General features: G+C 44.8%; 1 protein-coding gene across 1 annotated transcript in view; it reads right to left on the reverse strand.

Moving 5' to 3' along the window:
• Positions 1–6,242, reverse strand: part of LOC148543455 (protein kinase C delta type-like) — a 32,107-nt gene extending 25,865 nt beyond the window's left edge. The window contains exon 1 of the mRNA XM_088478769.1: positions 6,233–6,242. Coding sequence (XP_088334895.1) covers positions 6,233–6,242 — 10 coding nt within the window. The remainder of the gene's footprint in view (positions 1–6,232) is intronic.
• Positions 6,243–15,333: the final 9,091 nt, after the last annotated feature.

Consider the following 15,333-nt stretch of genomic DNA (forward strand, 5'->3'; position numbering starts at 1 on the left):
GTCACGGTGCTTGTATTTATTATACACAGAGGGCTATGGCCAGGGCCGTAGCTAGGGTAGTGCGGCCAGTGCCATTGCACATGGCACCACAGGTCAGGGGGCGCTGTTTGGGCCTGTCAAATTTCTGTATATTATCATTCTTGCTTGTAGCTTCCTCTTATTTCATCCAAAGCATCTCCTATCTCTTCCCTGGCTCTTCCCTATGAAGCCATGGCCCTTTTCTGGGTGCATTATGTCCCTTTGAAAAATGAGGGGGGGCCAATGCTCTTTCTGGCACAGGGCACCAAAATGTCTAGTTACGGCTCTGGCTATGGCCTGAAAAGTCATGGTGCTTGTATTTTTTATACACAGAGGGCTATGGCCCACAAAGTCACGGTGCTTGTATTTGTTATACACAGAAGGCTATGGCCCACAAGTCACATTGCTTGTATTTGTTATACACAGAGGGCTATGGCCCACAAAGTCACGGTGCTTATATTTGTTATACACAGAGGGCTATGGCCCACAAAGGCACGGTGCTTGTATTTGTTATACACAGAGGGCTATGGCCCACAAAGACACGGTGCTTGTATTTTTTATACACAGAGGGCTATGGCCCACAGTCACGGTGCTTGAATTTGTTATACACAGGGCTATGGCCCACAAAGTTACGGAGCTTGTATTTGTTATACACAGAATGCTATGGCCAACAAAGTCATTGTGCTTGTATGTGTTATACACAGTGGGCTATGGCCCACAAAGTCAAGGTGCTTGTATTTGTTATACACAGAGGGCTATGGCCCACAAAGTCACGGTGCTTGTATTTGTTATACACAGAGGGATATGGCCCACAAGTCACTTTGCTTGTATTTGTTATACACAGAGGGCTATGGCTCACAAAGTCACGGGTGCTTGTATTTGTTATACACAGAGGGCTATAGCCGACAGTCACGGTGCTTGTATATGTTATACACAGAGGGTTATGGTCCACAAAGTCACGGTGCTTGTATTTGTTATACACAGAGGGCTATGGCCCACAAAGTCACGGTGCTTATATTTGTTATACACAGAGGGCTATGGCCCACAAAGTCACGGTGCTTGTATTTGTTATACACAGAGGGCTATGGCCAACAAAGTCATTGTGCTTGTATTTGTTATACACAGAGGGCTATGGCCAACAAAGTCAAGGTGCTTGTATTTGTTATACACAGAGGGCTAATGGCCCACAAGTCACATTGCTTGTATTTGTTATACACAGTGGGCTAGAGTCCACAAAGTCATGGGGCTTGTATTTGTTATACACAGAAGGCTATGACCCACAGTCACGGTGCTTGTATCATACACAGAGGGCTATGGCCCACAAAGTCACGGTGCTTGTATTTATTATACACAGAGGGCTATGGCGAGGGCCGTAGCTAGGGTAGTGCGGCCGGTGCCATTGCACATGGCACCACAGGTCAGGGGGCGCTGTTTGGGCCTGTCAAATTTCTGTATATTATCATTCTTGCTTGTAGCTTCCTCTTATTTCATCCAAAGCATCTCCTATCTCTTCCCTGGCTCTTCCCTATGAAGCCATGGCCCTTTTCTGGGTGCATTATGTCCCTTTGAAAAATGAGGGGGGGCCAATGCTCTTTCTGGCACAGGGCACCAAAATGTCTAGTTACGGCTCTGGCTATGGCCTGAAAAGTCACGGTGCTTGTATTTGTTATACACAGAGGGCTATGGCCCACAAAGTCACGGTGCTTGTATTTGTTATACACAGAGGGCTATGGCCCACAAGTCACATTGCTTGTATTTGTTATACACAGAGGGCTATGGCCCACAAAGTCACGGTGCTTGTATTTGTTATACACAGAGGGCTATGGCCCACAGTCACGGTGCTTGTATTTGTTATACACAGAGGGCTATGGCCCACAAAGTCACGGTGCTTGTATTTGTTATACACAGAGGGCTATGGCCCACAGTCACGGTGCTTGTATTTGTTATACACAGAGGGCTATGGCCCACAAAGTCATGGTGCTTGTATTTTTTTATGCACAGAGGGCTATGGCCAACAAAGTCACGGTGCTTGTATTTGTTATACACAGTGGGCTATGACCCACAGTCACGGTGCTTTTATTTGTTATACACAGAGGGCTATGGCCCACAAAGGCACGGTGCTTGTATTTGTTATACTCAGAGGGCTATGGCCCACAAAGTCACGGTGCTTGTGTTTTTTATACACAGAGGGCTATGGCCCACAGTCACGGTGCTTGTATTTGTTATACACAGGGCTATGGCCCACAAAGTTACGGAGCTTGTATTTGTTATACACAGAATGCTATGGCCAACAAAGTCATTGTGCTTGTATGTGTTATACACAGTGGGCTATGGCCCACAAAGTCAAGGTGCTTGTATTTGTTATACACAGAGGGCTATGGGCCACAAAGTCACGGTGCTTGTATTTGTTATACACAGAGGGATATGGCCCACAAGTCACTTTGCTTGTATTTGTTATACACAGAGGGCTATGGCTCACAAAGTCACGGGTGCTTGTATTTGTTATACACAGAGGGCTATAGCCGACAGTCACGGTGCTTGTATATGTTATACACAGAGGGTTATGGTCCACAAAGTCACGGTGCTTGTATTTGTTATACACAGAGGGCTATGGCCCACAAAGTCACGGTGCTTGTATTTGTTATACACAGAGGGCTATGGCCCACAAAGTCACGGTGCTTGTATTTGTTATACACAGAGGGCTATGGCCAACAAAGTCATTGTGCTTGTATTTGTTATACACAGAGGGCTATGGCCAACAAAGTCAAGGTGCTTGTATTTGTTATACACAGAGGGCTAATGGCCCACAAGTCACATTGCTTGTATTTGTTATACACAGTGGGCTAGAGTCCACAAAGTCATGGGGCTTGTATTTGTTATACACAGAAGGCTATGACCCACAGTCACGGTGCTTGTATTATACACAGAGGGCTATGGCCCACAAAGTCACGGTGCTTATATTTATTATACACAGAGGGCTATGGCCAGGGCCGTAGCTAGGGTAGTGCGGCCGGTGCCATTGCACATGGCACCACAGGTCAGGGGGCGCTGTTTGGGCCTGTCAAATTTCTGTATATTATCATTCTTGCTTGTAGCTTCCTCTTATTTCATCCAAAGCATCTCCTATCTCTTCCCTGGCTCTTCCCTATGAAGCCATGGCCCTTTTCTGGGTGCATTATGTCCCTTTGAAAAATGAGGGGGGGCCAATGCTCTTTCTGGCACAGGGCACCAAAATGTCTAGTTACGGCTCTGGCTATGGCCTGAAAAGTCACGGTGCTTGTATTTGTTATACACAGAGGGCTATGGCCCACAAAGTCACGGTGCTTGTATTTGTTATACACAGAGGGCTATGGCCCACAAGTCACATTGCTTGTATTTGTTATACACAGAGGGCTATGGCCCACAAAGTCATGGTGCTTGTATTTGTTATACACAGAGGGCTATGGCCCACAGTCACGGTGCTTGTATTTGTTATACACAGAGGGCTATGGCCCACAGTCACGGTGCTTGTATTTGTTATACACAGAGGGCTATGGCCCACAAAGTCACGGTGCTTGTATTTGTTATACACAGAGGGCTATGGCCAACAAAGTCATTGTGCTTGTATTTGTTATACACAGAGGGCTATGGCCAACAAAGTCAAGGTGCTTGTATTTGTTATACACAGAGGGCTAATGGCCCACAAGTCACATTGCTTGTATTTGTTATACACAGTGGGCTAGAGTCCACAAAGTCATGGGGCTTGTATTTGTTATACACAGAAGGCTATGACCCACAGTCACGGTGCTTGTATTATACACAGAGGGCTATGGCCCACAAAGTCACGGTGCTTGTATTTATTATACACAGAGGGCTATGGCCAGGGCCGTAGCTAGGGTAGTGCGGCCAGTGCCATTGCACATGGCACCACAGGTCAGGGGGCGCTGTTTGGGCCTGTCAAATTTCTGTATATTATCATTCTTGCTTGTAGCTTCCTCTTATTTCATCCAAAGCATCTCCTATCTCTTCCCTGGCTCTTCCCTATGAAGCCATGGCCCTTTTCTGGGTGCATTATGTCCCTTTGAAAAATGAGGGGGGGCCAATGCTCTTTCTGGCACAGGGCACCAAAATGTCTAGTTACGGCTCTGGCTATGGCCTGAAAAGTCACGGTGCTTGTATTTGTTATACACAGAGGGCTATGGCCCACAAAGTCACGGTGCTTGTATTTGTTATACACAGAGGGCTATGGCCCACAAGTCACATTGCTTGTATTTGTTATACACAGAGGGCTATGGCCCACAAAGTCACGGTGCTTGTATTTGTTATACACAGAGGGCTATGGCCCACAGTCACGGTGCTTGTATTTGTTATACACAGAGGGCTATGGCCCACAAAGTCACGGTGCTTGTATTTGTTATACACAGAGGGCTATGGCCCACAGTCACGGTGCTTGTATTTGTTATACACAGAGGGCTATGGCCCACAAAGTCATGGTGCTTGTATTTTTTTATGCACAGAGGGCTATGGCCAACAAAGTCACGGTGCTTGTATTTGTTATACACAGTGGGCTATGACCCACAGTCACGGTGCTTTTATTTGTTATACACAGAGGGCTATGGCCCACAAAGGCACGGTGCTTGTATTTGTTATACTCAGAGGGCTATGGCCCACAAAGTCACGGTGCTTGTGTTTTTTATACACAGAGGGCTATGGCCCACAGTCACGGTGCTTGTATTTGTTATACACAGGGCTATGGCCCACAAAGTTACGGAGCTTGTATTTGTTATACACAGAATGCTATGGCCAACAAAGTCATTGTGCTTGTATGTGTTATACACAGTGGGCTATGGCCCACAAAGTAAAGGTGCTTGTATTTTTTATACACAGAGGGCTATGGCCCACAGTCACGGTGCTTGTATTTTTTATACATAGAGGGCTATGGCCCACAGTCACGGTGCTTGTATTTGTTATACACAAAGGGCAATGGCCCACAAAGTCACGGTGCTTGCATTTGTTATACACAGAGGGCTATGGCCAACAAAGTCATTGTGCTTGTATTTGTTATACACAGTGAGCTATGGCCCTTAAAGTCAAGGTTCTTGTATTTGTTATACACAGAGGGCTATGGCCAACAAGGTGACAGTGCTTGCATTTTTTATACACAGAGGGCAATTTTTTTTTTACACACAGCCACTTCTTGCAGTCAGTGTGCCCCCTTTACACAGTCACCGCCACTTGTGAGTCTCTGGACACAGCACTTAATCAGCAGAGTATAGTGCAGCATACATCAGCATGCAGTGTGCCCCCTTACATACACAGTCACTTTTGCCAGCGCAGCCACTTAGCAGAGTATAACGCAGCATCAGCGTGTGTCCCCTTATACAGCCACTCAGTGATCAGCGCTAGTGATCTAGCCACTCGGTGCCCCCTCAACCCAGTTGCAGAGTAGCTCACTATCGGAGCGTGCAGTACAAATGGCGCCGAGTCATGGGACTCGGCACCTTATGTAGAGGCGAACTCTCGCCTCTCGCGAGAGTTCAGCACTCTTGCAAGATCCCATGTCAGGACGCAGACGTCTGGCTCGCAGTGGGGATCAGCGATGGCGGGAACACTCGAGCCTCAGCTCAGGTGGACTCGGATCCCTACTGTTCTGAGCGGTTCGGATTCCGCAGAATCCGAACCGGTCATCTCTAACTAAAATTCGCACCAACAGCCAAGATGGACAAGTTTGACACATACATGGACCTCAAATAATTATTTGCTAAGACACCCATGCCCCCAACACAAACCAACAAGTAACGACATATACAAACACACCAATTATAAACCCACCTATCAATTCTACCCCAGTTACAACATGGAGAACCATATACAAAGGAACAAAAACATCATTATCAAACCGGCAGACAAATGGGGTGGAATAGTCCTACTAGACAAAGCTGACTACCTTAAAGAAGTGTTAAGAATACTTAGCGATGAAAACACATATAGTAAGCTGAAACAGGACCCCACCAAAAATTTTTAGTCAGAACTTCAGAGATTACTTAAAAAGGGACTTCTTGAAAGAATACTCACGAAACAAGAACATGAATTAATTAATATAAAATATTCGGTAATTCCTGTATTTTACTACTTACTCAAAATTCATAAAGACCAGACACAACCACCAAGCAGGCCCATCATATCCGGAATTAACTCACTCAACACCAACCTCTCACAATATTTTGATACCTACCTACAACCATATCTAAAGGCGCAAAGAGCATACCTCCGAGACACAACAGACATTCTCAACTGACTAAAAAGCATGAAATGGAATGAAGACTATTGGTTAGTTACTTGTGATGTGACATCTTTATATTCCATCATAGATCATGAACAGGGTTTAGAGAGCACCAGACACTACCTCACTTTGGACCCAGAAATGGAAGAAAAACAAATAGACTTCATCATTGAAAGCATAAATTTTATCCTAACACACAACTACTTTTGGATTCGGCGATGAGTTCTACATACAGACCAAGGGTACCGCTATGGGAACAAGGTTCACGCCAAGCTTTGCAAATCTCTTTATGAGTTACTGGGAGGACAAAAACATCTGGTCCCATCCAAAGCTCGACGCGAACCTCGTTACATGGACGAGCTTTATAGACAATGTCTTTTTTATTTGGAAAGGAGACATCATTTCACTCACAAACTTCATTACATACATCAATGACAATGAAAACAACCTTGTATTCACCACCAAATATAGCAAATCCCTAGTAGAGTTCCTAGACTTAAACATCTTTATCGAGAACAACAAAATCCAGACAAACACGTTCCTCAAAACAGTTGATGTGAACAGTATGATCTTAACCTCAAGTGAACACCACCCCAACTGGTTGAATAACATACCAGTTGGGCAGTTCAAGAGGCTAAGACGTAACTGTTCAAAGCTAACAGACTATGACAAAGCACGACAGTAAGATCACAATTTCTGGAGAAGAACTACAACAAAGATCTAGAACAACAAGCATACAAAGAAGTGAGAGAACAAAATAGAGAACCACTTCTAGAATATAAATCAAAGGCAGAATCAAATAAGTAAAACAAAGTCCTCTTCATCACACAGTACAATAGACAAGCAAGTCAAATCAAGCACGTACTGAAAAAACACTGGCACATACTCCAGGACGAGACCTTGGGGGACATCCTACCACCTGTACCAAAGATAGTGTTTCGTAAAGCACCTGATGTGAGAAGCTAAGTAATCAAAAATCACATTCCCCCCACCAAAACTATCCAAACAACACTAAAACCAAAACCAATAACAGGGTGTCTACTACTGTGGGACATGCATAGCATGCAAAACAACCAAAGAAGCACAGCACTCAGTTTAAACTCTGACAATTTTATGTAAAATGTATTACTCTATATATTACAAGATTCCTTTTGAGAGAATTTAATAAAATGTTTTTGGAAAAAAAAATACCTGGACTGTGACGGCAGAGTTTAGCAAACTCTGGACTATACAATATATATTGGCCGATATTCTCATCCACAATGGATCACATCAACCATTATTATTATTATCATTTATTCATATGGCGCCACCAGTGCCTTACAAAGTACATAAACAAATAGGTTGACCAGTGACTTACAGTACAATACAGGCCAAGGACATGGATAACATACATTGCTACATTACTGACCATAACACCCAGATAAGCAACAGAGCATAAACAACCAAGTGTTAGGTGCCCTACTGGGGAGTAAGAAGTAAAGTAAAGTAAGGAGAAGCACAAGAGGGTAGAGGCCGGCCCGCTGAGAGCCGCATCGGTCCCGGGTAATAGGGGGCATGGCCTAATCGTGGGAGGCGTGGCCACGCCCCCTTCCCGGCAAAAAAATAAAATAACTAAAGATTTGCAGCGCGGAGGGCACTCTGCGCCCCCTCAGTCCTGCTCAAAGCCAGGGGGGGCCTGATCAGTGTGATCGCTTCCCCCCACAGGCATAGGAGACTGCTGTGGCTGCTGCTCATTGAACGAATGGTTTCCACTAGCAAATTGCGATTAAGGTCTGTGACTGTGTTTTTTGCTGTGCTGTGTGCTGGGCTGCTGTGAGGGAGGGGGAGCGGTGCCGGACCCGAGCCCCCCCGGGCCCCTCAGGAAGCCTGGGCCCCGGTAATCTGTACCCGCCCCCCCCTCTCGGCGCCCCTGGGTAGAGGGCCATGCTAGCTTGAGCTTACATACTAAAGGGGAGGGGCAAACAAACAGGGGTGACACAGATGGGGTAGTCAAGGAGGAAGGAGACTGTAGCAGCAAGTTAAGATGAGAGCTGGAAGGCTTTGATGAAGTAGTGGGTCTTGAGAGCCTGTTTGAAGGATTTTAGAGAGGTGGAGAGTCTGATGGGAAAAGGGAGAGGGTTCCAAAGGTGGGGAGCAGCGCGTGCAAAATCTTGGAGGCAGGAGTGGGAGGAAGTAATCAGTTGGCATGATGGGGTGTGGCCACGGAGAGCATGGAATAGCACGCTTTCTGGTGCGCTCTCCGGACCCAAATATCCGCTTTCCACATCCTGCCTGCTCCCCGGGCTTATTATTCGGCAACCTGGTGGTAGTTGGTGTGCAGATTGCGCTGTCCCGTCCAGTCGTGGCTGCGGAGACTGGCTTACCCGGAAAGTTGGAGATCGCGGCGGTGGGGCCTGTCCATGTGAGATGCCGGCGCCATCTTCTGTGTCTGAGCGGCGCCTCCGCACTTTGCTCTCAGCTCAAATCCGGTGATCAGGGGGAGTGCTGACTGGAATCTCCCATACGGGGCTGCTGGAGAGTGCTTCCCTGCTGGCCGTGGTAGTCATGTGCAGGGCTCCTTTACATGCTGCTGCTGCGCTCCTCCAATTCTGTACAGACATGCATGAGGAGCTTGTGCTTACTATATCCTGCCTGTAAGATGCTGTTGATATCAGTTTAACCTGACTCTGAGCTATGTACAAAAGGAACTTTCTTTAACCCTCCTTTATTACTACTGTGGTCTGCTATATATATATACTCTGTTGGAGCCTCTCATATATACTGCATGATGGTGAAACATCATAACTCTGCTGCAGCGGCTAAGCTGGAGAAGTTCTCTAGAGTACCACCTGCTCAATCCACTTCTACTGATCAGAAAGGTAATTCTCCTCCTGCATCTCCCGCAGAGTTGGTGATTTCAGCTGAGTCCTCTGATGCTGGGCATCAGCGAGTTCTTGAAGCCGTGACTGCTTGTGAGACCAGGCTCTCAGAAAAGATTGGCAAAGTGCAGTCAGATCTATCCATTATACATCATGATTTGCAATGTGTTCGTGAGAGAGTCGGTGAGGTGGAGACCCGTACATCCACTCTGGAGGATAAAGTAACAGCTTTGGGTGCTCGAGTTAACTCTCTTGATTTGCAGCTTACATCCATACAGAGGAAAATGTTTGACATGGTGGGACGGCTCAGGCAAAATAATGTGCGATTCGTTGGGTTACCAGAGAAGGAGGAGGGTACTGATCCTGAAAAGTTCCTGGAAAAATGGCCCTTAGACACGGTTCTACTTCTTTTTCTACATATATAACAATCGAGAGAGCCCACCGTGTGCCGTCTAGACCTTTGCCACCTGGGGCGCCACCACGGACTTTCATAGCGAAATTCCTTCATTTCCGTGACCGGGACTCTGTTCTTAGATTGGCCCATACTAATGGTCCTTTACAGTGGAACGGAACTCGGATCTCTGTATTCCCTGACTTTGACATAGAGATACAGAAAGACAGGGCCCAATTTCTTGCAATTAAAAGGCACCTTCGTGATCTTAATATCTCCTACGCAATGCTATATCCATCTAAGCTTTGTGTAGTTGCCGATGGTGAAAGCAAATTCTTCACGCCAACGAGGAAGGCGGCACTATGGCTTGACCACCACAGACCAGCCAGGGATGCATTGGCTAATGATTGATATCCTGAGCTTTAATAATCCTACATTTCCACATGGCTAATGTCTAATTTGTTTCTGATATATTTAATGTGTTTTATGTTTTGATGCTTCCGCTGTCTATGTAGTCTGGGTATATACTAATGAGGGCCAACCTTTGTTGGTGTCATCTACCTACAGTATTCTCATGGCTTTTTCAGCGAGTTAAGATTTCATACTTTTATTGTTTGCTCTTCAATATTCATTGTATAATCTATTTACTAAGCTAATATTGTTGTTGGGCTATATAGTCCTTTATGGGTAGAATATTTTTTATTCTTTTGCTGACTGTTCACCAGATTATTCTATAACACAATTTTTATGGTTTTGTTATTTGTTCCCGGAGGATGACTCCGTGTATGGAGGCCTCCCTGTGTTATGCTCTGTTGTCATTATATATTTTGCTCCATTTATCTTGTTTGAGGTAAGGTAATATCTTATTTATATTGCATAGTTTAGTTGTAAGGGTTAGGGGTATTTAGGTACAAGGTATGCCTAGGTTGGGTGTGGTATACAGGGTGGGGGGTGTTTTAAGGGGTGGGTTCATACTAGTTTGTATGGGGTATTTTGTTATTTCAAATATGATGGTTTATCCTTGGTATGTATACATTTGTTGTGTGCTTTCATGGTTGCATAAATTATTTCAGTACGGTATTAAATGATGGCATCACATATTAATATTCTCACTTGGAATGTTAGAGAGTTGAATGACAAAGTCAAGAGTTCATTGGTGTTCAGGCAGGTGAAACTGTATGCTTTTGATATAATCTGCCTTATTTATTTTATTATTTATTTATTAACAGTTTCTTATATAGCGCAGCATATTCCGTTGCGCTTTACAATTGGAAACATTGACAGAACAAAACAGGGTAATAACAGACAGACATAGAGGTAAGAGGGCCCTGCTTGCAAGCTTACAATCTATAGGGAAATAGGCATTGATACACAAGGATAGGTGCTATATATTGCAATTTGGTGCGGCCAGAATGCAGAGTTTCTTGGTGGGCTGCATGATCCAGTCACACAGGAATGTCGGCAAAATGTCAGGAGTATGTGAAAGAAAGACAATATGTGTGGTTATGTGTGGACTGTGAGAGGGGATGTGATAAGACATGGAAGCTATGAAGGTTATGTGGTCGGTTCTGGAATCTGATAAGCTTGTCTGAAGAGGTGAGTTTTCAGGGAACGCTTGAAGGATTGAAGAGTAGAGGTAAGTCTTATTGTGTGTGGTAAGGCATTCCATAGAGTGGGTGTAGCCCGAAGAAAGTCCTGTAACCGTAAATGGGAGCAAGTAATTGCGGGGATGAGAGACGCAGATCTTGTGCTGAGCGGAGAGGTCGGGTTGGGAGATATTTTGAGATGAGTGAAGAGATGTATGTTGGTGTAATTCGGTTAATGGCCTTATGTGTAAGTAACAGTATTTTGTATTGAATACGGTAGAAAACCGGCAACCAATGGAGGGACTGACAGAGCGGGGCAGCAGACGATGAATGTTTGGCAAGGAAGATAAGCCTTGCAGCTGCATTCATAATGGATTGTAATGGCAATAGCCTGTTTTTGGGAAGACCAGTAAGGAGACTATTGCAATAGTCAATGCGGGAAATAATGAGTGCATGGATTAGAGTTTTTGCAGTGTCTTGTGTGAGATATGGTCGAATTTTGTATATGTTTTTTAGATGTATGTAACATGATTTTGAGACAGATTGAATGTGGGGAACAAAGGACAGTTCAGAATCAAGGATGACACCAAGGCAGCGAGCTTGTGGGGTGGGGTGGATTGTTGAGTTATCAACAGTGATAAAGAGATCAGATTGGTAACTGTTATTGGCCGGTGGAAATATAATTAATTCTGTTTTAGAAATATTAAGTTTCAGGTAGCGAGATGACATCCAAGATGAAATGGCAGAAATACATTCAGTGACACGGACCAATACAGATGGTGATAAATCTGCAGAGGATAGGTAGATTTGAGTATCATCCGCATACAGATGGTACTGAAATCCAAAAGAGCGGATTAGTTTGCCAAGAGAGGTGGTATACATTGAAAAAACTTATGGAAACTCATTTGATTGGTGGGAAATAGATGTCCTTAAAAAAGCCTTGGATTGGTTGGACATATCACTCATCACATACTTTGGCGTCTAGGGGCGTGTCCATACTGGTGCGTAAATCTGTTCCATTTACTTTAGAGCAGGTTCAATGCGATGCTTGGGGTAGATATGTATTCCTGAAATGTAAGATTGACTCAATATCTTTGTTGTTATTGGCGGTATACATTCCTCCACCATATTCACATGATTTTCTTAAAAAGGTGGCTGAATTTTTGGTCTTATTCCCGGGAACGCCCGCCATATTTGTGGGGGATTTTAGCAATATCCTGGATCCAATACTAGATAGGCATAGAATATCTGTTACTCATACACGAGCGAGGGGCTCTGGATTTTCAGGTATGGCGGAGGGAATGGGATTGGTCAATGCCTGGAGGACGAGATATCCTTCTATGAAGCAGTTTTCTTGTTTTTCATATACTCATCTCTCATTTTCTGGGATTGACCTGGCATTAGTTACGCCAGAATTACAGCCGAGAGTTCACAAGGTCCAATTCGAGACTAGGGGTATATCCGATCATTCCTCATTAACAATCAGTATTGACCTGGAGGGTCAGCAGGGTCACTCCTTCTGGAAGTTTAACCAGTACTGGTTGTCGCGCATGGGCTATGGGGCAGAATTAGAGGCTGCTTGGAAATAATTTTTTGCGTTCAATAGTGGCACTACATCTATTTCCAAAAAAAGTTTTTATTGTCATTCAAAGCACTGAACATCAAAAATACAATCATGGTTGAACATGGCTATACAGAGTTGGTTGTATTTAATACATTACACATATTTGAAGAAATAACATCTGGACCTCACAGGGCAGAATACCGATAACATATTATTCAATACAATATGGTCATAGTGGATCATTTGAAATTTTGTGTATTGTGGTTATCTTGGTTCAAAGAAAGTAATCAACGAATAACTAACACATAGTAACACAAACAATACCTTTGAACAAAAATGAAAAGAATTACAGAGGAAAAAATGATAAAACATTTTTGTTCAGAGCTGTGTAGCACCCTGTTCAAATATTAATAAAAAGAAAAGGGATAACATTGTTATCGTGCAATTGTTTGCCAATCGCGCATGCATTGTGCATGCATCTGGCATGCTTTGGTCAGAAGCGACCAGCGATGCGCGTGCCCGCTGGTCGCTTCTGACATCCGACATCGCCCGTACATGCAGGTCAACCTGACAATCTCGTCAGGTTCAACATGTGCGGGGATGAGGGATGTGCCGGGACTGAACGAGTGAACGTTCAGTCTAGGCACATCACTAGCTATACAAACGACAGCACGATTGCAATGTCGTAATCGTGCTGTCGTTTGTATATCGTCAAGTGGATACCCCCCTTAAGGCATTAGTGCACAGACTTTGTTGTAGGATCGATTTAAGTTGTCTATCTGCAGAGCTGGAATCTGGGACACCCACTTAGCATAGCTTGCTGGAGATTTGTCAGGTATAAAAACTGTGCGCAGAAGATTATAAATTTGTGATATAGTTTAGAAAGTCGTCTAAGGAGTTATTCCAATCCATGGCCGAAAAACACTGCACTGTTACTTCAATGTAATGTTTAGCCTGCCAAAATGCAAGTGGAGGTCTCGTTAGTATAGGATACCTGTCCCTAGCCTCCTGGAACGTAAGGGGCCTCCCATCTTCTCTTTGTGTCAACTTGCCAATATTGCTAATTTCTATGGTTTGCCATAGTGTGAATGGGTATTTAGCACCACCCTGTTGGAACTCTGGGTTTGCAAGAAAAGGCAGATATAGCCAGGGGCGGATTGGGCCGCCGGGAAAGCGGGAGAGTTCCCGCTGGGCCGGTCCCATTCTCCCCTCATCAGGGCCGGCTCACCCTGCACTCATTCATAGATCGTCCGGGCCAGCTACAGAGCTTCCTGGATTTGCATTCTGCTGTGGATCGCAAACCAGAAGCTTTAACAGTCATCTACTCAGGCTAGCTTCGGGAGCAGAGCAGCGGGCTAGTGTCCTTATTACCTTCATCCATTATTAGCTGTACTGATTAGTGTGTGTAGAGCACGCTGCTGCATTCCCTGGCTCTGCATATGAACGGTGGCCTCATGGGAGTTGCAGTGTGCTTTCCAATCTGTGGAGTGCTAGTCTGTGGCTTGGGAAACTCCATTTCCCAGCATGCTCCGGGACCCGAAAGCTTGCTAGAGCTGGAACATGTTTTAACAGGAATTGTCAGGGATCACCGAGGAGAGCTGCCGATCTACCTACGCACAGGAGACAATCTGATCTGCACAGCCCTTTTTATGTAAGCCTTCTGCTCTGGACAACTGTAGTAAATGTGATTATAACACACTTAACTCAGCTCTGTCCTTCTATATCTATCACACACTATCCTCCTCTGCTACATCTATCACCCTACACACTATCCTCCTCTAGTACATCTATCACCCTACACACTATCCTCCTCAGCTACATCTATCACCCTACACACTATGCTTCTCTGCTACATCTATCACCCTACACACTATCCTCCTCTACTACATCTATCACCCTACACACTATCCTTCGTTGCTACATCTATCACCCTACACACTATCCTCCTCTGCTACATCTATCACCCTACACACTATCCTCCTCTGCTACATCTATCACGCTACACACTATCCTCCTCTGCTACATCTATCACACTCTGTTAAACACTATCCTCCTCTGCTACATCTATCACACTCTGTTACACACTATCCTCCTCTGCTACATCTATCACCCTACACACTATCCTCCTCTGCTACATCACCCTACACACTATACTCCTCTGCTACATCTATCACACTCTGTTACACACTATCCTCCTCTGCTACATCTATCACATCTATCACCCTACACACTATCCTCCTCTGCTACATTTATCACCCTACACACTATCCTCCTCTGCTACATCTATCACGCTACACACTATCCTCCTCTGCTACATCTATCACACTCTGTTACACACTATCCTCCTCTGCTACATCTATCACATCTATCACCCTACACACTATCCTCCTCTGCTACATCTATCACCCTACACACTATCCTTCGTTGCTACATCTATCACCCTACACACTATCCTCCTCTGCTACATCTATCACCCTACACACTATCCTCCTCTGCTACATCTATCACGCTACACACTATCCTCCTCTGCTACATCTATCACACTCTGTTAAACACTATCCTCCTCTGCTACATCTATCACACTCTGTTACACACTATCCTCCTCTGCTACATCTATCACCCTACACACTATCCTCCTCTGCTACATCACC

Source organism: Taudactylus pleione, unplaced genomic scaffold (genome assembly GCF_031769625.1).
Source record: "Taudactylus pleione unplaced genomic scaffold, aTauple2 ptg000002l, whole genome shotgun sequence".
NCBI lineage: Eukaryota > Metazoa > Chordata > Amphibia > Anura > Myobatrachidae > Taudactylus > Taudactylus pleione.